Raw genomic sequence first — 26,997 nt, 5'->3', positions numbered from 1 at the left:
GTTTCTGCTAACATTTTCAATTCTCAGCCATGTACCTTCGTCAAGTTTGCGAATGATTACATTTCATAAACGCTTATTGATTTTGGTTTTTAAAAAACCCCATAAAGACTTTAGAAGAAAAATTCATTTTCACATTATAAGTTTACTTCTATACCTCATGGTCTTTTAGCAAAAAATTGAGGAGGGCTTGCAATTAGGTATGGAAGAGGCTTATTATTTTTGGTATTTAAAGGTCATTCAAACAAAAATGTATTCTGCAGACTAACATTTTGTTCAAGATTAAGTTCTGTGACAAAATTTTGTGGAATTCTTCAGTTTCAGTAGTTTTGTTTTTATCCATTTGTTCGTGCACTCATTAATCATTACTCATTTCCAGCTCATAACTCTGAAAGTAACTATTCCTGATGCTTCTGTGAAATTTGGTACACCTCTTAGACTAGTGTTTAATATTTTTGCTTTTCACGGTTCATTAATTATAATACTTTTGTCTGCTTATCCACGTCATTTTCTTCGTCAAAACTCATTTGTTAAGATCTCTATATGAAATACTTTACTTTTGCTAGACAAGTCATATAATTGTGCATTTTGATGTTAACATTTTTTAAGTTTCAGTATTTTAACATTTACATTTTTATCTGTTTGTTCATTGATCAATCCATCATATACTTGTATTCTGAGGTAAAACTTGAAAAGTTTTGTGTACATTTTTTCATATCGGATAGATGGGGTATACACAGTTTCACAGGACACAGGTGGAACTACATTCTTTTTTACTCGTATTTTAGTTTATTTCTGTTAACTTTACAAAGTTGAAAATCTTGGAAGCAGAGGTGAAATTATGATATTTGCAGATGTAACTGAAGTTTGTCTTCCCTGCTTTTCAGAAAGTCCATCTCAAGCAGTTTATAACTGTTTTTATATTGCCATAATTTCAGGAGTTTTAAGCCATCCCATAATTCACCCACAGAAGGAGGGGGCATTACTGCCACAGCCTGCAGTGGAGGAGGAGGTGATAGCAACAGAGTTCTCTTCCTTGGCTGAATATGAGGAAAGACAGAATCGGCAGGCACAGCAGTTAGATGGCACATCCAGCAACAATGGGCTGCGACTTTTGTATGAGATTACCAGTGATGATGGCTTTTCCTGCAAAGCCGATACCATGGAAGGTAAAGAATTTCAAGGAATCTGAATAAATGTTTCTTAATTACAGATGGGATTCCACATTATAGATTTAATATACGATGATCCAGACAGGAAGACAAAACCTCTTTCCTGTTGGTTTAGGATCATTTTCAGTACAAGATAATGTATATTTAGTGGCTTCATAACTGTTGGAGGAAGAACCCAGGAATACCCAGATAAAAAGCACAACCCACTGGAAGCTACTAGAAAGCTTTCATTATACCTTCATTGGCCAAGCCCAAGACTCGAATCCACACAGACAGAGATGGCAGTGATCAGTAAAGGCGAGTACTTTAGACTACTCACCCACCCACGGCACTGAAGGTGAATCTTAATTTTGGTAGACTGTCTCTGATACAATTTAACTTATTGTATCTTTGATATTTGATTTAAAAAATGTGAAGTTTGACTTTATTTTTCATTCATAGATTTCTACTGAGATATAGAATAGCTGAACTTTTTTGGGACCTTGTCCAATTGACTAAAAAGAGACGGGTTTTAGCTTTCAGATACAAATTACAGAACTTGTCATGAATCAGGTGGTATCAGCATTGAAGAATGCAGACATCAGGGTGCATAATCTACAACAACGTTACAAGTGTTACTCATGTGGTCAATGCAGGTGTGACCATTGTCATAAATAATAAAACTCCTCAAAAGCCAAAAATATCTTGATAGAACAATAGTTGTTGGTGTGTGCTAGTTATATACCTGCCTGCATCCTGCTACAGGACCCTACTCATTTTTAGATCTGGCTATCTGCAATCAATCTAGTCTTGGGAAGTTGGTGACAACCTTAATGGTAGTAGCACTTTCCACTATACTGAAGAAATAATGTACTGAAATGACAGATGGAAAATAAATGCAGTAGAATGGGGAGCAATTGTTCTCACTGCAAATCAAATTTGACAGTTGATCCTTTGACAAAGATACTCCATGATGTTCTTGGGGATTCAGTATCAAAACTTTGGTGATTCCTAAATGTGTCAGCCAGCTGTGGTTTGATGATGTGTGCAAAGATGCAGTAAGAAAATGTAAACAATTTAAGTGCCAATCCAAAAAATGAAAATCTGAATAAATGCTTATGGCAAGCTAAAGGTCATCACAGATTTACAGTGAGCAAGAGGAAGATGTCATGTTTTATTTCTTTTGGTTGAGCTCTGATGCCTTTATTAAATCTACAACCAAAAAACATCGGCAAAAATAAAGCAGCTATTGATATCATATTCTTAAAGAAATGGTCACTCCCAGAAATCTCAAACACTTTCACTGAAACATTTTATTGAAGTTATTCTCATCTTCCTACCCATCTGTCCATCTGTCAGTTCTTCGCTGCCCTTTTCTCATCATTCCTTGGTTTAGTCTGCATTACTTTAGGTGAATTTTTCAGCCATTCTCACTTACAGTCTTGTAATTTTGTTTGTGGATTGAACTTGTAGAGAACTAAACTCTTGCAAAAATTAGATCCCTGTGAGCCACACTTTATACTTTAATGGCTTCTGTTACCTTAGGCATATTGTAATTGCATGACACAGCTTTGATTGTTCAGTGTGGTAGCTTTATGAGTTGGTCTATTATATTGAGTTCTAGATCATCACATTAAAAGTAGGTCACTGTGAATGACACGGCAAATGCATAACTTTATTCATGTTTTAATCAAAAGTAACCAATCACATTTCAGATGCCTGGAAGCAAGTTATAGAAAAAGTTCAAGATGCCAGAGTTGCTTCCAGAATGAAGACATTGTCATATGGAGGTAGTTATAATTTGCATAATTGTTCTTGAGCCAGTCTTAGTGGAAGATAAGAATAGCAATTACTTTGGCATCTATATGTGTGTTCATACATACATACATACATACATACATACATACATACATACATACATACTGTCCATTCACCTCAGTGTTAAAGGTTCTTTTTACTTTCCTTTATTTCAATACCACTCACTTTGAATTTGGAATGTATCTAGAATAAGCTTTTATTTTATTTTGTATCATCCTGGTTGATAGGTTGTCTCATGGAGTGAGGAATTTTCTTGTTTTTAACAGTGATAGCACATTGGGTTTATGGTTAACCTTAATGTCAAAGATTATGCTTAGAAACTGACTGAAGTAGTGTAGTCAGTTTGTCAAGTTGTCCAGTCATAGTACTTCATATGTGGTTATATCTTGATGTGCGAAATAATAAAGTACCAAAATTAGGTCAGTGTGAACATTTCATTGTTCCCTAACATTGGTTAATTTTTTCATTTACCTTAGTTTCTTACTTGCAGTTGGTTGGGATTTGTGCAGCTTAGTTCATGGTTGTTGTTGTTGTTGAAGGATTTAACGCCATTTTTCAGCACACGATAGGCTATACATGGTGGCCAGTATTAATGGTGGTGGAAGAACCTGGGAAAATCCTGGAAAGAACCACCGACCCACGAGAAACTACAGGCAAGCTTTCTCACATACCCACATTAGCCGAATCTGAGACTCGAACCCATGCAGATAGAGGTGAGATGACAGTGATCCGTAACGGAGGTCGATTAAGACCACTCGGGGCCCCCCTTAGTTCATGGATGCATCTTGTTGGGTAAAATGCCATATCATATAAAGTTAGTCAGTTTAATCTAAATTTCATGCTTCAGTGAGTTTAAGATTAGCATTGTAGTTTGATGGTCATGGTAATTGATATGTTGACGTCTGTGTGGGTACAACACCTTTCCACCAAAGTAGGTCACTGTGACATATATATCATGCCTCTTTTACTTTCAAGTCCACAGTTGGTCTCTGTCATACAACTTAGTGTTAGCATGCCCTTGGGTGATGGCGGCACCACTCTGCTAGAATAATATTTTGACATATACTTCATTTATCAGTACTCTTATGTGTTTAAACATCCATAGTTGGCACTTGGAATAGTTAATGGGAGGCTTATATAATGCATATCTCATCTAAAGAAATGCCCATGTATATTAATTACTTCCTACCAAACACTAACTCCTATTAATTGAATCTATGCAAAGAATTGCTTTAAGTCTCTTTGATTAGTCTTTGTTGAAACATAAAGAAAAGTTTTAAGTATCTTACTCCTGTTACACTTGTCTTGAACTTATAAACATGGTACTAACAGCTGCCTCGCTTTATGTTCAGCATTAAGAGGTTTAGTTTTAGAACTGATTGTACTTTGACCATATACTAGTCTTGAAGCTGACAAATGCGCTCTGCATTTTACATTAGTCTTGCTTACTGACAAAAGTTTTGTGCATGTTACACTGACCTTGAAGCATGCTGACAGATATGTTACTTATCGTACTAACTTTGACCTTTAAGCTTGAAGATATCTGTTTCCTATCAGAAATTAGGGAGAGGCAAAATAAGGGAATCAAAATTTGTATCCAGGCAAGATGTATTAAATTCGCATTTTATGTTTTTAAAATTGATTTGTGCTTGTCTGTGTATTAAAACCTAGATATACCAACATTTACTGATGGTTGGAAATGCAAGAATCTATCTTGCAATAGAATTTAGCTTTAAACTCAGTTTTTTTTTAATACCAGGTTTGGATGTGCTGAAACTGTTCGGACTGAATCACAATTCAGTAGTATACCTTGTAGAGCAGCTGTATGGAGCTCAACATTGCCGGAAATACAGATTCAGATACCACAAGCACCTTGTGCCAGAAGATGAAGAGGTAATAAGATTCATAAGCTACCATTTACTGTCAGTCATTTACTGTCAGTCCTGCCTTGGTAGAAGCTTGACACATTGATCGCTTTTGCATCTGTGTGCATATCTGTTAATATCTCCATACATACACACACTGGATTAACGTAAATGTTACAGTTTTAAGATTACCAGACTCGATGGCCAAATGAGTTCATGGTATGATCCATTGTGCATCATCCATGGTCCATAGCATGTCATTCAGAATTATTTTTTATTACTTTGGAACAAAATATGTTTGACCAGTTTGCACATAATTTGCAGGATGCATTCTGGCATCAAGTCCGTTCAAATTTGTTCAGCAGGTGTGTCATTCAAAATGCCGACAATTGCTAAAACTAGAAAGGCCTTTACAAACTGCTTGTCAGAATTTGACTAAATTCAACAGAAAGCAAAGTCCATACAATTTGGTGACATGATAATGGACTGCCATCAAGTATGTCTGCCATTACTGATGTAGAAAAAGCTTTCAAATGATTATTTTAAAAAAGCAATCAACAAATTTGGTCAGTAATACTAAATAAAAACAGAAAATCCTTGACTGACTTCTCAAAAATCAGACAAGAGAATTTGATCAGATTTGCTGGACAGCATCATGGGTCGGAATTTTGAACAATTTTTGATGATATTCCACAAGATATGGCTATAGATACTAAAAATAGATAAATCTTGGATTGAAATTTCAAAAAGTGCTGAACAGAATTTGAGCACATTCATCTGTTGACCTGTTATTTCTTTCAGTCTGTGGGATTCAGTATTTCTGTTGTCCATTAGTTAATTGATCTAATCACTGTTTAAGGCAAAGAGATCAATCGACAAATGAGTCATACAGCTGGAAAGTAAAATATTTATCACATTCCAACTTTTTTCATTTGTATACACGCATATTAATTAGTTGAGCTTATCATTTTTTGATGAGATGCCGCCTTGTCATGCATCCAAGTGGTGCAGTTTTTACCATTTTATCCCCCACATGAGAGCCCACCAGCATTTTGAGGCCATCTTTTGACTGCAGAAGGTGTTGCTGCTGCATGTTTAAAGTTTTATTCAAAAGCGTGTGTATATCTGTTGTAAACCATGTATGTTGAATGATCATCCCAGATATGAAACACCCTGTCATATGTATTTTCTAGGAGCCAGTTCAGAATCCCACAGGGTGTGCCAGATCAGAACCATTCCAGGGCAGGAAGCCATATGACATGTTCAGCTTCCTTATGTCCAAGTACCGCCAGATGCCAGTAGAGGAGAACTGTAAGGAAGATGTGGAGATGATTCACAAGTCATCAAGGTGACAGCTTTACACTTGTCATTTAATTCAAAGTGGAAATACAAATGAAAAACATCTGCCTTTGTTAAAATTCACTTTTTGTTTCACTGACAGTCACCTAATTTTCATATCTACAGTCCAGGCACTAACCATTTTCCCCCAACAATTGGATAAAACCAGTCTTGTAGGTGCAATATATGTCTCTTTTTTTGTCCATGTTATAAAAGTACCAATCTACACACAGGATTGTTTTCAAAATGTAGGTTAGGCAGTACAGGTGTTAATATTTATATGTTGTGATCTAATTGTTATATCCATACTATATGTTGGGGATAAAACTTTAGGTTCAGTATTTACTGAAGATAAAAAAATGTCTGTCTTCAAAATGGAACAGGAAAGATCTTTGCTGTAACTCATGTTTTCTTTCTGTAGGAGAGCAACAAGTATGGACTTGCCAATGGCAATGAGATTCCGTAAACTTCAGGAGCATTCTCGGGAGGCTGTGGGTGTGTACAGGTAAGTCTCTTCAGTGTTGAACTACAAAATAACGTTAATTATGTCTGACCACCCTTCTGGAGGCAGTGGATGTGTACTGGCAAGTCCCTACATTGTTGTGCTACCTTTATTAATAATGCTTCATCATGCTTGTTGCCTCACAAAGAAGCAATGCTCAGGAAGCTGTGGATTTATACAAGTAGATGTTATGTATGCATCACCACACTTTTCGCCTTGCAAAGGAGCATGCTAAGGAGGCTATGAGTATTTACAGGTAAGACCCTACAGTTTTGTTCTTCTTTATATTAATAATGCCTCATCACCCTTGTTGCCTCACAAAGGAGCATGCTGAGGAGGCTGTGAGTTTGTACAGGTAAATCCCTGGTTGCCTAAATGGTTGGAGCATCTGCCTCGCTGGGAGGGGGGAGGGTTTGCTGTTTCGGACCCTGACTGAATCCTACCAAAGACTTGTAAGAATGGTACTCGTAGCAGCCACCCTTGGCACTCAGCATTAAGAAATTAGTGTTAGGACTGGTTGACCTGGTGTCAGCAGGATAATATTACTGGGTGGGACATGATGCTATATGTCTGCAGCATGATGCCCCAGTGCTTGACATCACTATAAAAATGCCACATTGCACATGTCTTAGAAATATGACAAAAATTGTTAAGCTATGTTAAAAACCAGACCCCCCCTCCCAAGGGTTGTACTGCTTTACAACATGTTATTAATGCCTCAGCACCCATTATTGCCTTACCGATGAATAGTTACAATAATTGCAGGATCATAAGATATGAAATTGTCACATAGGATTAATAATGGTTGACCCTGATGCTTATTAATGGCATACCCTAAATCAGAGGTGGACAGACTTTCCAGTGCAAGTGCCGCATACACAAATTTACACCTTGTTGTGGGCCGCATAGTCCATTAGGTAAAATAATTAATATTTGAAATAGCAAAAACAAAAGGTTTTTCTAAATAACATTTAATTAATTTTCAGTTGTTAATATGTTGTTAATATTTGAAAACTTAAACTTAAACTTCAAAAGAAGCACATTTATTTGATAAACAGAGTAACATAAACAGAATCAGTGCAAATGATGTCTTGTTCCTAGGCCGCATGAAAACCCATTGGCTGGCCGCATGCGGCCCGCAGGCCATAGTTTGCCCACCCCTGCCCTAAATGCTTGTAGCATAGACACATTCATTTTTATTTCAAGAGTTCCATTTTGCATTGGTTTACACATTGGCTACAAAACAGTATAAAATACTCAGTGAAAAGGATCAAAATTTGAGTATTAAAAATTAGGGCCTCTCCTCTGACATCTTTATATTAAAAAATGAAAGATCAAACCAAATGATCACTTTTTGTAATTCTAAAAGTTTTTACTGACCACATTATATGAACTGACAGCATGTTTTGAATTTACATTCTGCCTTTTTTATTTGTGTTTTCCTACAAATGTTTCTGTTTATATTAAAATTATATTCAGTTTAATACTCTGTATCCTCAGATCCAAAATCCATGGTCGTGGACTCTACTGTAAGAGGAACATTGATGCTGGAGAGATGGTGATAGAGTATGCAGGGGAGGTAATTAGGTCTTCACTGACAGATAAGAGGGAAAAGTACTATGAAAGCAAGGTATGTATGTTATATGGAAGACTGTTACTTTAAACCAGCCTTTTGAGTACTTTTCACGTCAAGATATGTCCTTTTGGCGTTGTCTGCATTTCATATTTGACAAAAACTAAAATGTAATGAAATTTCACACAATAAATAGGGCTATAAGGGAGATCTTGTACTAGAGAATCTTAATATTGTCATTAATGGTCACAATGTCTAGAGTCAGGTTTTTAAGGAAGTTTACTCTAGCTGAAAATAAATGACTTAATGAATCACAATTTACCAGCATTTGAAATGAGAGCATTACTTCAGTTGATCTCACTTTTTGTGTTAATTAAGAATAATTTAAAACAAGAGCAGTTTTATTTAGTTTTGTTGGATGTGTATTTTCTTGATAAAATTATGATCATATTTTTCCTCTGTATTTGAGATAGCTCTCAGAAATATAAGAGCTGTAATTTTGACTTTAACAAGAAAAACACTGGAAGCTAAAAGATTATATGAACCAGCTTTTGTATTGTTTGTTACAGTATGTATGGTAAGCACATACCATCAAAAAATTTTAATGTAAAAGTAATTATGCATGGACCTTCTTGTTTTATATATGTATAAAGGAAAAAAGCCAAACCTGTAAAATTCATTCTCCTAAAATGATCGATCTGTTCATTATCATGTTGTTAGCATGACTTTTTATCTAATTAACTTGTTCTTCTCTCAGGGCATTGGATGCTACATGTTCCGCATTGATGACATGGAAGTTGTTGATGCCACTATGCATGGGACTGCTGCTCGTTTCATTAATCACTCTTGTGATGTAAGTCTTCATCATATATGTGTTCTAATTATGTACCTCTTAACTGATTATTCCCACGCTTTAGCTGGACAATACTGTGATACCTTCCCTCATCATTCTGTGACTCTATAGCTTTGTAAACTTCTAGATGGAAATAAAGCAAAGCTGGTGTACATATTGCATAATAAATGTATGGTTAATTGGTCAGTCCCCTGGTGTCCATGGTTGGGATTAGTTAGAGGGGTATGATTACTTTGGTCTGTCCCCTGGTGTCCATGGTTGGTATTATTAGCTAGAGGGGTATGATCACTTGATCTGTCCCGTGGTGTCTCCATTGTTGGGATTATTAGATAGAGGAGTATGACTGCTTGGTCTGCTCCCTGGTGTCCGTAGTAGGGTTTGAGAGGGGTATGATTGCTTGACCTGTCCCCTGGTGTCCATACTAGGGTTTGAGAAGGGTATGATTACTTGATCTCTTCCCTGGTGTCCATAGTAAGGTTTGAGAGGGGTATGATTGCTTGGTCTGTCCCCTGGTGTCCATAATAGGGTTTGAGAGGGGTATGATTGCTTGGTCTGTCCCCTGATGTCCATAGTCGGGTTTGAGAGGGGTATGATTGCTTGGTCTGTCCCCTGGTGTCCATAATAGGGTTTGAGAAGGGTATGATTGCTTGGTCTGTCCCCTGGTGTCCATACTAGGGTTTGAGAAGGGTATGATTGCTTGGTCTGTTCCCTGGTGTCCATAGTAAGGTTTGAGAGCGGTATGATTGCTTGGTCTGTCCCCTGATGTCCATAGTCGGGTTTGAGAGGGGTATGATTGATTGGTCTGTCCCCTAGTGTCCATAGTAGGGTTTGAGAGGGGTATGATTGCTTGGTCTGTTCATAGTTATGTTTGAGAAGGGTATGATTGTTTGGTCTGACCCATGGTGTCCATGGTAGGAATTAGCTAGAGTGGTAATGATTGCCTGGTCTGTTCCCTAATGTTGTGTGGTAGGGATTAAATAGAGGGATATGATTGTTTGGTCTGTCCCCTGGTGACCATGGTAGGGATTAACTAGAAGGATATAATTGCTTTTTCTGCCCCCGGTAGGGATCAGAGGTAAAATGTACAAGAACATGGTGACATTTTTGAGTAATTTTTTTTGTGTAGCAGCAGTATACAAGTATTAAACTGATTTTGGATTCATGCCTTACGTCATGGTCTAGAAATGGGTTGGGTGCATTTGGGATGGAATAATGGTGAACAAGCTGGATTTTTGTCATGTTGTGTTAACAACAGTTATATTTAGAACTTAGTTTCTTGTCAGAAGTTTGTACAGATTACATTATAGGTTTTTTTTTGTTTGATCGTGGGTTACAGTGATGCACATGTCGATCCATTGGGCAGTCTGTCTGTTCCTCTCCTTACATTTGGCATTCATCAGCATAGTTATTCTGACAGTTTTTGATAGAGTCCCATAAAACTTGGTTTGTCTTATGGTCATGAACTGAAAATGGGCATATTGTGTTATTGGCATTTTGGTCTTATAGCAGTGTATGATGAAATTTTGTTAACACAACCAGTCCTTTAGGTTGTGTTGGATTGCAGTAAAGTTGTAAATATTATGGTCATTACCTGAAGATACAGCTTTTCAACAATCACTTTGCTGCCACAATTTTGTTGGAGTTATTGCCCGTTTTTTTTTTTTTTTTGGCTTAATGCAGAACACAATCCCATTAGTGCAAAATAATCCCCAGTTTTTGATGGATTGCCATGAAACTTGTTAAATATTATAGTCATCACCTTGAAGATGCACTGATCAATAAATTAGAACTGTTGCACTTCTGTATTGTCGCTTAATGTATTATAAGACAGTCTTTAAGTTTAATGTATTATATGACAGTCTTTAAGTTTAATGTATTATATGACAGTCTTTAAGTTTAATGTATTAATATGACAGTCTTCAAGTTTAATGTATTATATGACAGTCTTTAAGTTTAATGTATTATATGACAGTCTTTAAGTTTAATGTATTATATGACAGTCTTTAAGTTTAATGTATTATATGACAGTCTTTAAGTTTAATGTATTATATGACAGTTTAAGTTTAATGTAGTGTATGAAATGATCTCATTAGTTCCAGTAGTTTCATATTTTTTTGGATTGATATGAAACTTGGTAAATGTCTAATGTCACCTGAAGGTTTACATCTTTGTTACTATACCATTTTTGTTTATTGTCTTGTAGCTTAATGCAATTTATGAAACAAATGCATTGGCATAACTAGTCCTGTAGTTTTTCATAGATTTCCTTAAAAGATTGGTAAATATTATAGTCATCTCCTGAAGATATGTGTATAGGTAGACCACATTGCTCCGATAATTTTTATTACCATATTTTAATTACCATATATACATGTCATGTTATAAGTCATGTCAAACTGCACAAATCAAGGATCCCAATCTAGAGTAGCATACTGCACCTGCAGATCAGGGTCAGTTTTATTCATTCTACTGATTTCTCATAACAAACTGCACAGATGTAGACCTGCCAGTGCATTATGTGATGGCAGATCTGGGTCTGTGCAGTTTGCTCTTGGACTCGTATTATCAGTGAGTATATACAGTAATTGTCTTATAGCTTAATACAGTGTTTGACATAGTTTTGCTAGTGTAACTAATGCTGCAGTTTGTGATGCTGCTTTTTAAGGATTGCCTTAGTACACATTATGGTCAGCATAAAATGATGCTCCCATTACCCATTAGTTTTGTTAAGAGTTATTCCCCATTGTTGACTTAAAAGTCGATGCAGAATTTTTTGTGTATGTAAGTAATCTTGCAGTGTTTAGTAATTACAGTGAAACTTAGCACTTTTTATAGTTTTATCCTCAGAAGATATGTTGACAAATCTGTGTACTCACACTACTATAATAAAGAAGTGCTTTTTTGTGTCCTTAAATTCATCTCCATCATGAGGTACAGTTGAAATATGGGAGAGACAAGGCTATATTTACATGAACAAATTGCTCACCATTCCTCTGGTTATATTTCAGTACATTTAAATGAAAATATTCTTGTTTAGTCAAGTACTTTGTGAATTTTGCATATTTTTTAAACGTTATTTACCAAGTTGGAGACGGTCTTTGTAGATTTGTATCTTTATAGTTTTGTTTTGGATGATACTTTGTTTATGGTAAATAAAATTTTTAGGAGATTGATCTTTGAACAAAATTGGTTGAAAATAGAGCAGTTGATTATTGTATGAGATGTTTTTGGTGAAGAAACTAAAAACAGAAGATATGCTCTATTTCCAGCCCAACTGCTACTCAAAAGTTATCAACATTGATGGGAAGAAACACATTGTTATATTTGCAATGAGACCGTAAGTACCTTGTTAATCTCTTTTCATACATTTAAATCAAAGCTGTTGAAATAAAGTGTGATATTAAAGGTTGGCCTGAAAGGACCCCCATATCAAATATCTTAAATTTATTCAGTATGATGATTTATGCAGTATCTGAAAATGTTTGACCCAGTGCCATCAGTGGTTGAGATATTTCAGTTTAAAAGTACATGACATGAATATTCTGTATATGCCATGTACAGCTTAAGTAGTTTACAAGACTCTAGTCCAGGGGTGGGTAAACTATGGCCCGCGGGCTGCATGCAGCCCGCCAAGGGCTTTCAAGTCATCATTCACACTGACTCTGTTTATGTTACTCTGTTTTATCAAATAAATGTGCTTCTTTTGAAGTTTAAGTTTAAGTTTTCAAATATTAACGACATATTAACAACTGAAAATTAATTATGTTGTTATTTAGAAAAACCTAAAATTATTTTACTTAATGAACTATGCGGCCTGTGACCAGGTGTAAATTTGTGTATGCGGCACTTGCACTGGAAAGTTTGCCCACCTCAGCTTTATTCCATGTGGTTAAACTTGGGGAAGCCTGCATTAGGAATGACCATTGTTCTACCATTGTTGAGTATGAAGTTTTGCTGGGTTATTTTATGATTGCATGTATATTCAGCATGGGAAAGAGGTGTGTCATGAAAATGAAAATGGGTATCCAAGGTAGTTTACCATACCTAATGGATATATACATACAATTTAAACAACGCTAAAAAAAATAAAAAGCAAGTTTAATTAGATACTATCATCGACCTTTTTTGCATATTATGGACATTATGATGGTGGTAATTCAATAACCATATCTACTGATCAAATGAATGAATGTGCATCAGGTCTTTGTACTGCATGTGGAACGTCTAAAAAATTAATATTCCCAATTGTAGCAGACAGTGTCAACCACTGATGTATGAAACACAAGTGGTTGCATTTTTGTAAAACCAGCTGAATATCAGAACATGGGGATGACATTTCTGGTGTCGGTGGGACAGATCTGCCATCACATAATGACCTGACAGAGATATCAACATCTCCCCTCCAATCCTGATGTTAACCATTTGATCCAGATGGGGATTGGGAGTGTGTTTGTACACCCCTTCACCCTTCCTTGGCACCATCGATGTCCCCATCTTGGTTTCAAGTTCGGGTGGACATGACAGACCATGGACATGCGCTGTCCCCTCGAGTCTGGGCCAACGAAAAGGAGGAGTGCCACCAATCAACCCCTAGATGATCTAGAAGGGATGAACATTCCCATTTGCATAGGATGTTCACTAGAATTGTTAGTCCAGCCAGCACTGCATGAGTAGCATTAGAATGAGGACAACCACATTTTGACGTCTGCCAGAGAGAGATACTAGGAGGTAAATTCCTGTCTAGCCTTAGGAGCAGACTGAGGATGATAATGTTATTTCCATCATGATGGACTCAAGTGAGTTCTCAGAGGAACCAGTGGCAACTGTCCTTTCCCCTCCATTGGGGACCCTAGCTCCTTCTGATCCATCAGGGTAGGGGTTGGAGGAGGACGAAGTTTAGACTTTCAGTAAAGCAGTGAACAACGTTTACATTCCTCTAGACTTGTGTCCTAAGCCTTCTGGAACTGACGACAAATAAAATCTTTCCAGTCTGGTGAGGCTGTCTAGAGCAGCATCTTGTCCAGACCTTCTATTGCTCACACACTACTGTGGTTCTCTAGTTTACACAGTGGTTTTTCTGGGGACAAGAGTTAACCAAGCAGCAGGAGTGGTCAGGCCCTATTCTGTGCTTCAGTCATTGATTTCTACTTCAGTCTGTCAATTCCATTCACTGCCTTGGCCACTTAAGGCCTATCCAGATAATGGGGCATTACAGGTGGGGATATTGGCTTGGGCCTGGGCTTGCCTCCTGTTGAAAACATTGGAGGCCTTGAAACTCAAGTCCCATACTCTTGTGAAGATTGCTTTACATGCTGATCTCTTGAAGGAGGAATCATTATATACAGTGGCACTTTAAAATTTGCTGGAACCTGTAGTGAATATATTGCATCGTGTGTACTAAATGTCAATGACATTCTTGTAGAGGGTTCATTGCCAATACCGAGAATCTGCTTTGGAGATGTCAAAGGTATTGCTGGACCACAGCAAGAACCTTTTAAAGTCTGCACCTGTCATGGTGGATTTGGTCCTGGAAGGCTTCATTCCCTTGTGACATTACAGGATTTTGTGGGACCAACAGCTCAGGTTGCTAGCAGTAGCATACCAGGCCCATTGAAAGAGGCCAAGAAATGCACACCTTCAACTGTCTCACAAGCAGACTCCATTCAAAGCTCCCACTTGCCTGTTTTTCAGTAGATATGGCTGTCAGAGTGATAAAGTCTTAAGACTCAAGCCCCTCACCCAAGAAGGTAGAGGGTCATCCCTTGGGTGTTGTGCCCACTCTAGCAGCGTCTTCTTCTCAGCATCTGGTAGGAGCTCATTTAGCTCTTTTTCTAGGGACTCTTTTTCTAGGGATTTGATTAGGTTCTGTTACTGACATGGACACCCCACCCTCATCTTTTTCCATCAGTCCAGAAAGTTGCACTTGAGAGAGTTGAAAACAATATACATTGGTTTTCTATTCCCAGATCTTCTCGTTGTCAAGAAAAGGTGGAAGGTTTTAGCACATAATCAACCTCTCTATTTAAACAGATTTCTTTAGGAAAAATGCTTGAGGCAGGATGATACCACTTTGGTTAGGAATGTCATAAGTCTCCATAAATCTTCAGGATGCATACATTTACATCCCTATCATCCTTCCATTCAGAAAACCCTCAGTTTTATCTCAACCAGGATATACTTCAATTTTGTAGCTCTTCTGTTCCACCTCACCTTGCCTCCAACTGCAGAGCTTTTATCAGGCTGATGGATGTTGTTTCATCTCACTTGAGGTCATCAGATTTCCCCATCCTCCAGTAATTTGGTAACTGGTTGATGACAATACCCACAGATATTCTCTATTGATCCAAAGAGACATTTCCCAGACCTATAGTACAAGTTGTTTGGGTCATGTAGGCATTCAACATCGACTATTTCAGTAATGGGTGTCATTTTTTAGAACTTGATTCTATATACCTTTAAGTGGCAAGTATTCTCTTCATTTGGATTCACATACATCCATATTCCTTTGGAAGGTCATTATTTAGATGCCCAGAGAGGTGCATATGGCAAATCTGTTAAAGTACATATACATTTTTGGATGAAATGAATCTAAAGCAGACCTACCAACTCTTACTATTTTGCCTTAAGTCTTACGAAACTTTGCCAAAAAATCCAGAAATTGGTTTGGCCATGTTTGATTTGGATCCAGGTTTCATATTAGAAAGAGTGAAATTGGTCTGGGAACCAGACAAACTTAACAGCAGCACATCAGACACTTTAAACTGCAACTATTTGTTCATGCAAAGCGTCTGCATGATCAAACTGTTGATCATAGAATTTTTTTCACAAATGGTGTTCAGCAAGCGATGCATGTTTAAAGACGAAAGGGAAAATAAGCCTCTTGAAAAGTGTTAATAATGAACACAAGGAAAAATGAAAAGAAATATTCAGATTCTTGTGAATAAAAGCTGGAAAGGCACAATTATGTTTATTGGACATACGTGCCAATTTGAGTGTGACTGTAGTGGGAAATATGATTGCCGTCATCATGTGAAATGGAAAAAGAATTTCCAGGAATTACATCCAAGTTGAGAGACAGCATAGGGTTTGGAACTAAAATTTGTGCACTGTACTAGTGGTAAATAAAGTCTACGTGTACTTGACAAACTTTTCAGTTGAACATAATGTTTATCGTCGCTGCACATTCTGAATACCGAACTTTTAAGTACATTTTCCAGCTTTATAATAGCAGTTTATGATATTTTGTTACACCTTACTGAAAACTGGTCAGACTTAAGGACAAAAATCAACTGCCTTACTGAGATGGACTCGTCAGGGTTGGCAGGTCTGCTAAAGGTGTGATTCAGTACAATCTGGTTAGAATGTCATGTGCTGTGATGTCACAAAGAATGCTACACATGTTGATAAACAAATTCATACTACCCTCGATGGTGACGATTCCACTCGATGCACTCTTATTTTGACCCAAGTTTTAGTACATGGCCACCATAGTAAAAGTCCATAGCAATAATTTTCATCTGGAGGTTTCTTGACAGTTAAGGTGCAGAACATTCAGTAATCATAATTTAATAGACTTGAGTTAAAGAAAATTAGTATTAAATTTTAAAGAACAATTTATATTTAATTTAACATGAGTAAATGGGCATACATGACCCATGTGACTTGTACTGTAGGAAAGTAGGATCTTATCCCTTATTTCTCAGTGTATGTGGGGGTGAATTTACTCATCAGCCTTGGGAGAGTTTATGTTCTCTGGACAGGATTGACCAAATCCTGTCCCTCAATGGTTCTTGTATCCAAGACATTGTCAGTTCTCTTTTACCTCTCTCTCCTCCAGGGCCTCTAAGCTTGGCCGCAGACTTTATTACCCTAAGATTTTACCTGCACCCTCTCCAGTTCCTGTTTTTAAGTAATCATTTTTCAAGAAGCTTCCTGATAAGACTCTTTTCCTACTCCTTTGTGTCTGCAAGGGCAAGAAGTGAGCTTTGTATCTTTATACAGAAAATGGCTGCTTATCGTTCAACTGTTCCAATGATTTGGTTTCTCTGTGCCAACCTGGGTTCTTGACTCAGACTCATCTGTCTTCAAGAGTCTACTTTCTATTCAGATTCTCAGTCTCAGTTGCATCTGTGTTTGAGACATTTGAAACAAGGTGGCCACATTCCAGGTTGATAATCCTCACTATGAAGAGAATATGTCAGTCCCTTACCGAGAGGGACCATTTTTTAATGAGATTTAAAATCCATTAGGTAAGGGTTATTGCTGGACCTATGTAAATCACTCCTCCTTGGATCAAGTTTTAAGAGCTGCCTTCTGTCATTCTTCCACTACCTTCTCTTTCTACCTTCTAAGTTTTCATTTGATCATTGGTGCATCAGGGCAAAGTAGTTTTTTCATTGGGTCCTATATTAACGGCAGAACAACCTTATACCAGCTACAGTAGTGATCACTCTGACCATAAGGCTAAGTACAATACTTTTCTGTACCATAATTGTTGAAGCCATCAGCCTCCTTCAGAATTCAGCAATGCCTTATTAACAGGTAATGTATTAATGCTATTAAAATGTAGTTTTGTTGTGTGCATGGAGGGGTGGATGAGAGTAACAGTATTTTTAATTATGTAATACCTACAAGCTACTGTTGTAAAGATTCCAACCTTCCACCCAGTGCTGATGTGCTGTAGTCTAGGTTCATGTCAAAAGAGAATGATGTTCCATAATTTGATTAAGGAGTCAGACTGGGATTGTATTCTTTTCAATTCTGGCCCACCATTATTAATTGGAGGAGGGGATAATTAACTTGCACAGGGGACTGCAAGTGCTGGAAAAGGAAAGTACTGCAGTAGTAGCGAGTAAGTATTACACGATTAAAGTTAGTTTTGCTCTCTCAAAAACTACATAACCCAAATATAAAATACTTACCATCATTCAATTATTAGCACAGTTCCATATTTTAACCTAAATTGATACCTAGCCTTAATTGACATGCAAGTATCTTAGACCAGTAATATATCTGTCTCCTATTTGGTTAGTCAGTGACATCAGATCATCAGTAGTGGTGTAATTTCCAGAATAACAGGCTTGGAAACTCACACCACATTGGTTGGTGGCATCACATTAATGAGGTGCATAATTTAAAAAAAATAATTGTACCTCATTCAAAGATGGTGATTTAGTGATGTTCTCTGGAAACTCTAGACAAGGAAACCTCAAAACATGAGGATTGAGTTTTCTAAGGTCTGCCATAGTTCATAAAAATATAATCCAAGAATTCCTATGTTATATTCTTCTTCTAATTTTGTGTGTTTATATTGTTACAGAATCAACCGAGGTGAAGAGCTGACCTATGACTACAAATTCCCTATTGAGGATGTGAAGATTCCTTGTACTTGTGGCTCGAAGAAATGTAGAAAATACCTCAACTAGTCTGATCACAGGCATCATTGGCCAAAGACAGAGTAGAAATGGCATCAAGGAGTTGATCATCTTGATGAAACTCCTCAATTGTCCTAGCATTGCTTCCGGTGACCAATCCACCCAGTGGATCTGTTAATTTTTCATCAAAGGGGATATAAAATATGAAAAGAACCTTTTCTGACAGAAATAATGATGCATATGCCGTGGAACCTGGTTTATCCAAACCATTTTCATTGTCATTACTGGTTTATTCTAACTTCCAGATTATTAAGGGTGTCCACCTTTCTAAAATCATTACTTACTGCATAATATTATATGATTTTTACATTATTACATCCTTGCTGTGACATCATTTGTTGCCTAAGTGTTTTGTAGTGCTCAGAATTCTGGGAGAGATTGGAGATGAATTCATGTGATTGTGACTTCTGTTACATACATAACGTTAATTACACAATAACAGTCTTGTGAAAAGAAAGGATAATGCCAGTGAAAAGTCCTTGGAAAATCAGTACTAATTTAGGACCTGCTGTAAATTAGCTGCACTGACTTGGCGTTATGGAAAGTTGATGTTATCTAAATAAATGTGTCTTGCTGGAAAATAATTAACCAATGTACACTTTCTTTGTGTATTTGATGAGAAATCTAATCTTTGCTAATTTGATGAATTTTGAAACACTCATTCAGCAGATATTTTATTAATAATTGATTTGGGAGTTTATGTCTTCCCTTACTCTTTCCTGTAATGATCCTAACTTTGGGGTAGGTATTAAAGTGAGAAAATGCACACAGATGTGTAAACAAAAAATTTTGAATTTGAATTGCTTGTATCCTAAGCTGTATATAAATGACATATTTTCGTAATGTCAAATACTGCAACATTTCGCAGCAATAATTTGCTAGAACCCAAACTTTTCATCCAAATTTGCATTTTTTCTCTGTTCTTTTTGTTTCCCCATGCAGTACAGATTACCAAGGTTATACCAGCAATTATTTACTTGTACACGTGACTTCAGTTTGAAAATGTCTGTGCTCATACAAAAGACAATTTATTAAATTTTGAATCTTATGTGTAATCAGTTTTGTTGCGGACTTTAAAAAAAATATGATTTAGCCTTGTCAGAGATCTTAAAGCTTGTACATTGATATTAACTTAAAATATCAGTCTACAGAGAATATAGTGTGAACACAGCGTAAGAATAAGACCCGTAACCAAACGTAAATTTGTCATACAGAAATAAAGGACGTGCTCCGCAAGTGTCATGCTAGAGAAATCTGTTAAATAATTTAAAATTTTAAGCATATGCTGTGTATACTTGCTCATATGTAGTGTCTAACTGCAAACAAATTATACTCTGATCTGCCATCACATAATGCACTGGCCGATCAAGGTCTATTTTGTTATACTAAGAAACTGCATAGACCCAGATCTACCATTACATTATGAAGCAGCAGAACTGGGTCTGTGCAGTTCAGTTGGACTCGACTTATAATAAGCAATTATATACAGTAATGTTTTGGTCAGTCACTAGCCTGTCAAATCAACAGATGTTCTATCCTTGCTATAAAAGCTAACAAAATATAAAAGCTTGCAGTCATGCTAAATAAGAGGTGAGCCAAATGTACATGGTGTCCAGTATTATGTAGTTACGCTTATTAAATCAAGTATTACAACTATTGGGGCCCCGAGTGGCCGAGTGGTCTAAAGCGATCTCTGTCATGGATCACTGCCATCTAACCTCTGTCTGCGTGGGTTCGAGTCTCAGACTTGGCCAATGTGGATATGTGAGAAAGCTTGCCGGTAGCTTCTTGTGGGTCGGTGGTTCTTTCCGGGGTTTTCCCGGGTTCTTCCTCCACCATTAATACTGGCCGCCATGTATAGCCTATCTTGTGCTGAAAAATGGCATTAAACCCTATAACAACAACAACAGTATTAGAACTTGAACTTTAGAAATCGAGAACAGGAAGGATATAACACTGGCATTTTCTATAAAGGAATCATCTTAAGCTATAATCTCATGTTGATGATAACATTGAATGCACTATGCTTATGTATGAGTTGCAAAATAAATATGTGTTAGAGTGGCACCAAGAAAGGAAAGTTCCAGTCAAAGATCTGCCTAGCAAAAGACATATAATGTAACTCTGAGACTGGAATGTCCTTGTCTTACCGCCTAACCCTATGTTGATTATTTATGTCAACTTGTATTTCAAACAGGCGGGGGAAACAATGAGTATTCAATTTTATTCTGTCATATCATTGACTTGCATTACTTTAAAAAGCATTATGAAATAAAAGTGTACATTGTCACGGCACTATGTTGTCTAGACCAGCCTGGGTCAGCAGTATGTGTCTTGAGGCAAGGTCTCCATTGCTTTTGATCTAGACCAGTTTTCATCAGCCATTGTGTGTGTGTATCTCAGGGCAGGCCTCCATTTCCCTGGCACTATATAATCTAGACCAGCCTGGGTCAGCTAGAGTGTATGTCTATGGGCAGGCCTCCATTGCCTTGGCACTATATAATTTAGACCAGCCTGGGTCAGCTAGAGTGTATGTCTATGGGCAAGGCCTCCATTGCCTTGGCATGGGTCTTGACTCGTATTGCCATATTTTGATTCATTTTTCTGTGCACTGCTAAACACAGATTAGTGAGCTGCTTGATTAACAACATTAAATGAATGGTGATTGCAAGATCAGTTATTTTGCATTCTTTGACTTCAATATTTGTCATGTTGATTCCAGTACATGTGAAGCTTGAATGGGAGCCATTGAACTAGACATATTTACAAGACAGTTTTGTGGGGATTAATGGAATTTGTTATTAATACAGAATTTAATTATAAAGAAGATATAAACCATCATGTTCTTCAATTTTTTTAACCAAAATCAGTATTTTGTTCATTCTGTCAAGAAGTGTGTTAAATTATCAGCAAGTTTCATTTCCCTTACAAACATCTGTCATACTATACTAACATCAAACTTTCACATTCAGTTCAAGGCACATTTAATTGTCATTTGTTGGAACATTATGCATTATTGTGTGTTATTAAATATGTTATATCCTTTTTCATCCTTATTTTCATATCTTGTAATACATTTTTCACATCCGACAAGTGACTTGTTGCTTTAAAAAAAACTGCATCCTTTTTCAGCCTCATTTGGTTTCTTGTAATAAATATTTCATACCAGATGAATCACTTCCTTGTTGCACTCACTTTGTACTTCTAATATGCACATGATACTTTAAAATTTCATTACCAAATGTATAGAAAGTATATGAATCTCGTTTCCTTGGTTACATGTTGTACATGTAATAGATCTTGTTTATATTATATCCATTGTTTTATTGTATCTGATGTATTTAAAAATATATATTTCATACTAGATAAAGTTCTCAAGGTTTTCATAAATTGATTTTTCAAATTTATACTCATACAAGATTAAGATAATGGTGTTCATTTCATATTTTATCTAAAACATTTTCAATATTGTACTAGTCATGTATTGTTTTAAAGAAAAATTTACACTTGAATCACGGATAAACTTTCAGGATCGTTCATGTCTCGTATTTACTGCTTTCTTGTTCTTTGATTACTTAAAAAACTTGAATTTTTGAACAATTTGGATATTTATGATATTGCATTATTTGTTTGCCTTTATGTATACTTCTTAAGTCACTGGTACAAATAATTTCGTTGACTTGTTTTTAAGACTTTTGATGGTAACTTGTCCTCAGTAGTTCTGATGGCAACTTGTCTGTAATATTTTTGACGACAGATGGTGGTAAATTAGTGACTGTCCATCTATACCACCTTCCGTTCTGTCTGACACAGTGTTGTTAGCGCAAGTCATTATTCAGTTTTTGATTGGTTGCCATAAGACTTGGTTATTATTATAGTCGTACTTGGTAATTATTATTGTCATAATTATACATTTCAACAAAGCACTTTGCTTCTGAAATTTTAGTGCAGCCCTAGTCCTACCCTAACTAATTCACCAGTTTGAAATGAATTGCGTGAATCTTGTAAATATTATGGTCAACAATAAAAGATAATGGTTATCATATAAAGATGCATATTGACAAACCTTTTGCTTCCTGGAATTTGTAAGAGTAATTGCCCTTATTCACTAATGGCTGAGTGCAATGTATGAGAATTTCGTGAATGCATTAGTCAGTATTAAGTATATGCAGTGAAACTTGGTTTAAATTATGGTCATTATGAAAAAATAGTTTGATTGCACTATTTTCATAGAGTTGTTCCATTTTTCTTGTCCTTGGACTGATGCACATCTTTGAGTAATCGTGGAATGTGGCAGACATGGGGATATATTTATATGAGAAAGTTGCTTATTGATCCTGATATTCATTTTGATCCAGCTTTGAATGTAGAGGGTAGTGGAGGCTGCAATTTGTTGTGAATTCAGTTTAGGTTTTTACAGTATGTGTGTGTTGTGAATAATATTGTATCTTGACTGAAAATGGCATGTAGATGTTAAACGTAGACATTTTTATCAAGCCTTTGTAGCAAGTTTTTAAATTGGTTAAAAATCACATAATCTGATGCAGAAAACTAGAAATTATTAGTCATTAATGCTAGAAAAAAAAATTCTTTTGTATTCATACAGCCTGTTTGTGTTCTTTGACAGTATTTGTTAAAAAAATGGTTAAAATAGTATTTATTTCTTGAGATTAGTTTTGATTTTTGTGATTTTTTTGTAATTATAATATAACTCCATTCTTTATGGAGTCAGGAAGTCCTGAAGCTTGAAAATAACACTACACAAGGATGGTCTTCATTTCACTGTGGCAATTCATGGATCCTGTAAAATATGAAGTTCAGTTCTTAAACAACTGGTCTGTTAAGTTTCTGCGGATCTATGTGAGCAGCTGTTTGTGGGATCTGCAGTAGTTACTATTCTCCAAAAGTCTGGGAGATTTGTGTTTCCAAATAATGTTCATTTGTTCACAATAATTTTACATTGAAATATTTTTGTATAGCAAGCAAAATGCTGTACCATGTTTCATGTAAACCAAGTATTTGAGTTTGATGAAATAATAAAAGGACCTTTTTCCCATTCATCATTATGCTTTCCTCTGATTGTCAATTGATACTCTACACCACCATTTTGCTAAATATGCAGGTATAAAATCTCACTGATTTTGACTGTAGAATTTACTGATTTATCATTCTAGAATAAACCCTGCTTGTGGGAAATGTTTTGGCTTTAATACCTTTTCTGAGCGCAAGATAGCTATATGTGGTGGCCAGTATAACTGGTAGAGGAAGAACCCCAGTAAGAACTGCAGATCTGGGGAACCTACTGAGTTTTTTTCACTTATCCACATTGGTCAAGCCCTAGATGCAAACCCACATAGACTGATATGGCAGCAGTCGGTAAAGGCAAACATTTTAGACCACTCATCCATCAAGGGCCCTGCTTGTAGGAAAAGATAACATACATGATCCAGGTTGAAATACTAGATTTAGGTTTCCAGCACATAAAAGGGTGGAATGTTATGCACAAATATAGGTTGTTGAATTCATACTGCACGAGTCTGCACAGATATTTTGCACTGCAAATTGATTAACAAATTTTATATATTTTTAAGCCAAAATGAAGATGTAAGTAATGTTATTTTGTATGCCTTGATTGAAACAAACACTAAATTTGTGGTAACTAAAAGGTTTAAATTTTCATCTTCATGTGAATGAACTTAAAATTCTCAGTGATTTAATGCCTTCATGTGTACTTTATGATGTCAAGTTATGCAGGTCAGGTAGGTGTTTTGTACCAACTTTTTCACTCTAGGTGTCTTTTACAAATACTTTTAAATGGCATTCATTTGCTTTGTTTCTCTCGTTGATCCATATTCCTTGGAAGATCATTATATAAATGCCTTGAGAAAATATGTTTAATTTTTAAATGAGTCCAGGTATGATCCAATGTAAACCAGATTGATTATCATACTGAATAGTCACAATGAAGTCACTCTGTATTGGAAAACCATGAAATGTCCTTGCACAGTAATGCTTAGACCTTATTTCCACTTTTCTTGACCCAAATCATTGCCAATGTGCCATTACTAAAGTCCATAGCGATCAATAATTTTTGTCTGGATGTTTTGTGATGATAACTAAGGTACAGATCACTCAACAAGCAGGAATGAACAGACAATGGTAAAATTACTTTAGTATTTAATTTCAGAACAATTCAGATTTTCTGGTGTACATTTTACAGAGAAAATATCAGTTAGTGCATAGACCATTTTGCAAGTAGCAAACTAGTGTGTATGCATTTTGAATGCATGTATTGAAGAACTACTTGTCAAATTTAAGCAATAGTTGTTATTATCAGTACCTAATCTTGTCAGATAGATTCAGCCGTCATAATGAAAGATTCAGCCGTCATAATGAAAGATTCAGCTGTCATAATGAAAGATTCAGTTGTCATAATGAAAGATTCAGCCATCATAATGAAAGATTCAGCTGTCATAATGAAGATTCAGTTGTCATAATGAAAGATTCAGCTGTCATAATGAAAGATTCAGCCGTCATAATGAAAGATTCAGTTGTCATAATGAAAGATTCAGCTGTCATAATGAAAGATTCAGCCGTCATAATGAAAGATTCAGCCGTCATAATGAAAGATTCAGCTGTCATAATGAAAGATTCAGCCGTCATAATGAAAGATTCAGCTGTCATAATGAAAGATCAGATTTGGTCAAGTTATAGTATTATTTGTATAGATTATGTCCTTTGAGCTAATAATAACTCAATCATCTTGCAGCAAATACTTTTGAAAAAAAAATAATTTTCTGATGTTTGATCTACTTTTTTACTTTGTGTTTTTTTAATCTAATGCAATAAATCAGCAGATAAATCAATTATCAGGGTATAAGGACTAATTAAAGAATTGTCTTGTTAATGATGTGTTCATAATACAATGTTTTCTCGTGTGTAGTACGTACCCAACTGTTAAACTCTGAGACATGCAGATGCTGATCTGCAGGTGCATTATGGGATGGCAGATGTACATCTACACAGTGTAAACACTGATCCACTGGTGCGTTATGCATGAGATAAATTTGGTAGAGTCACTGCCTCATGAAATGTTGAAATAATTTATATTACTCTGTACATTAAATGCTTATTTAAAATAGAATTTATATTGTGTTCACTTTCTAAACATATGTACGTGTGTGTTTTAGTGTACTTGTGAACCTTTGTCAAGATATATGCATAGAAAGATGCAGTTTTGTTTTGCAGCTATTTTCACTCTCCATGGTTTGGAGATGATGCATGATTTTGTAATTTCACTTAATAAAGAATTTATTTGTGTGTGTGATATGATGTGAAGCATTATATTTTAGAAAACTGATGCACTTTATTTGAATTCTGCATGAAATTTCAAAATGATTTCATTTAGAGCCAGCAGCTTAGGGTTGTATGTCAATAATTTTTATTTAATTACTTGGTTATATTTCCATGAGAAGATCTCTAATGGGCAAAGCTACTATTGTTTGGGCATGTGATAATCCCAATTTATCAGTTATCATGCTTCAGTTAAAAATATTACTGCTTAATTTTACATCTTGTTTGCAAAGCTGTTTTTTTCTGTCTATATTTTTGGAAAGCAAACCTATTTCTTAAAAAGAAAACATTACTTCAGGGGCTTTTTGGGTTGCTTTGTTGCAGTGGTTAACTGGGTGGGTTTGTTGTTGAACACATGGATTTATAAAATTGAATCATCTTTGTTTAAAAAATGTAGCAAGTTTTAGACAGGCTCTAAAATAATTAGATTTTTTGGTTTAAGCTGTCTGGTTAAATGCAAAGATGAAATAGAAGTGTCATGCTTGGACATTTTCATAAATGTTCTTACATATTTGGATTTGTTTTTTTATATCTGTAAATATGTCAATAGAGTTATATCAACAAAGAATGGATGCAAAAGTGAGAAACAAACCCGAAGTGTGATCTGTATTTTATAAACAAAAATTATATGCATATTAGTTTATGCTGTAAATAAAAAATTTCTTGAATTTCATTGACTGCATTTTTTTGCTCTATTTATCAAAGACCAGAAGAGCTTATGTGATGGGGCTGCATCTGTTGTTGGTCTATCGTCTGTTAACAATTGTTTCTTATTGCTTTTCCTCTTAAATTATTTGGAAGAAGGTCAATATCTAGGAATGTAATTTCATCCTAGAGTCTAATTGGCCCTGAATACAAATGTTGCCCCTTGTGATCCAATATGGTCACTGAAGTTGCCATCTTGAAAAATCTTGATATTGCTACTCCTTCGCTGATGGTCATATCGACATGGGATTTTCACAAAAAGGTTTACGACTAGCAGAGGGTTCTAAATGGAAATGGTACCGATTTGACATCCAACATGACCACCCTGGCTGTCATCTTGAAAATCATGTTATTGCTATTCCTTGTTTTTATTGAATGAATTCTCTTGACATATAGCTAGTCCCATAT

General features: G+C 35.9%; 1 protein-coding gene across 1 annotated transcript in view; it reads left to right on the top strand.

The window, feature by feature from the left end:
• LOC149793345 (uncharacterized) overlaps positions 1-26,557 on the top strand; it is a 117,169-nt gene extending 90,612 nt beyond the window's left edge. The window contains exons 26-34 of the mRNA XM_089968985.1: positions 936-1,166; positions 2,864-2,938; positions 4,726-4,859; positions 6,025-6,179; positions 6,591-6,674; positions 8,172-8,301; positions 9,002-9,097; positions 12,367-12,434; positions 18,417-26,557. Coding sequence (XP_089825111.1) covers positions 936-1,166; positions 2,864-2,938; positions 4,726-4,859; positions 6,025-6,179; positions 6,591-6,674; positions 8,172-8,301; positions 9,002-9,097; positions 12,367-12,434; positions 18,417-18,522 — 1,079 coding nt within the window. The 3' untranslated portion in view covers positions 18,523-26,557. The remainder of the gene's footprint in view (positions 1-935; positions 1,167-2,863; positions 2,939-4,725; positions 4,860-6,024; positions 6,180-6,590; positions 6,675-8,171; positions 8,302-9,001; positions 9,098-12,366; positions 12,435-18,416) is intronic.
• Positions 26,558-26,997: the final 440 nt, after the last annotated feature.

Source organism: Sinohyriopsis cumingii, chromosome 8 (assembly GCF_028554795.1).
Source record: "Sinohyriopsis cumingii isolate HCF-2022 chromosome 8, ASM2855479v2, whole genome shotgun sequence".
In the NCBI taxonomy this organism is placed as follows: domain Eukaryota; kingdom Metazoa; phylum Mollusca; class Bivalvia; order Unionida; family Unionidae; genus Sinohyriopsis; species Sinohyriopsis cumingii.
The sequence above is the reverse complement of the archived record's forward strand: the minus strand, read 5'-3'. Positions and strand labels throughout refer to the sequence as shown.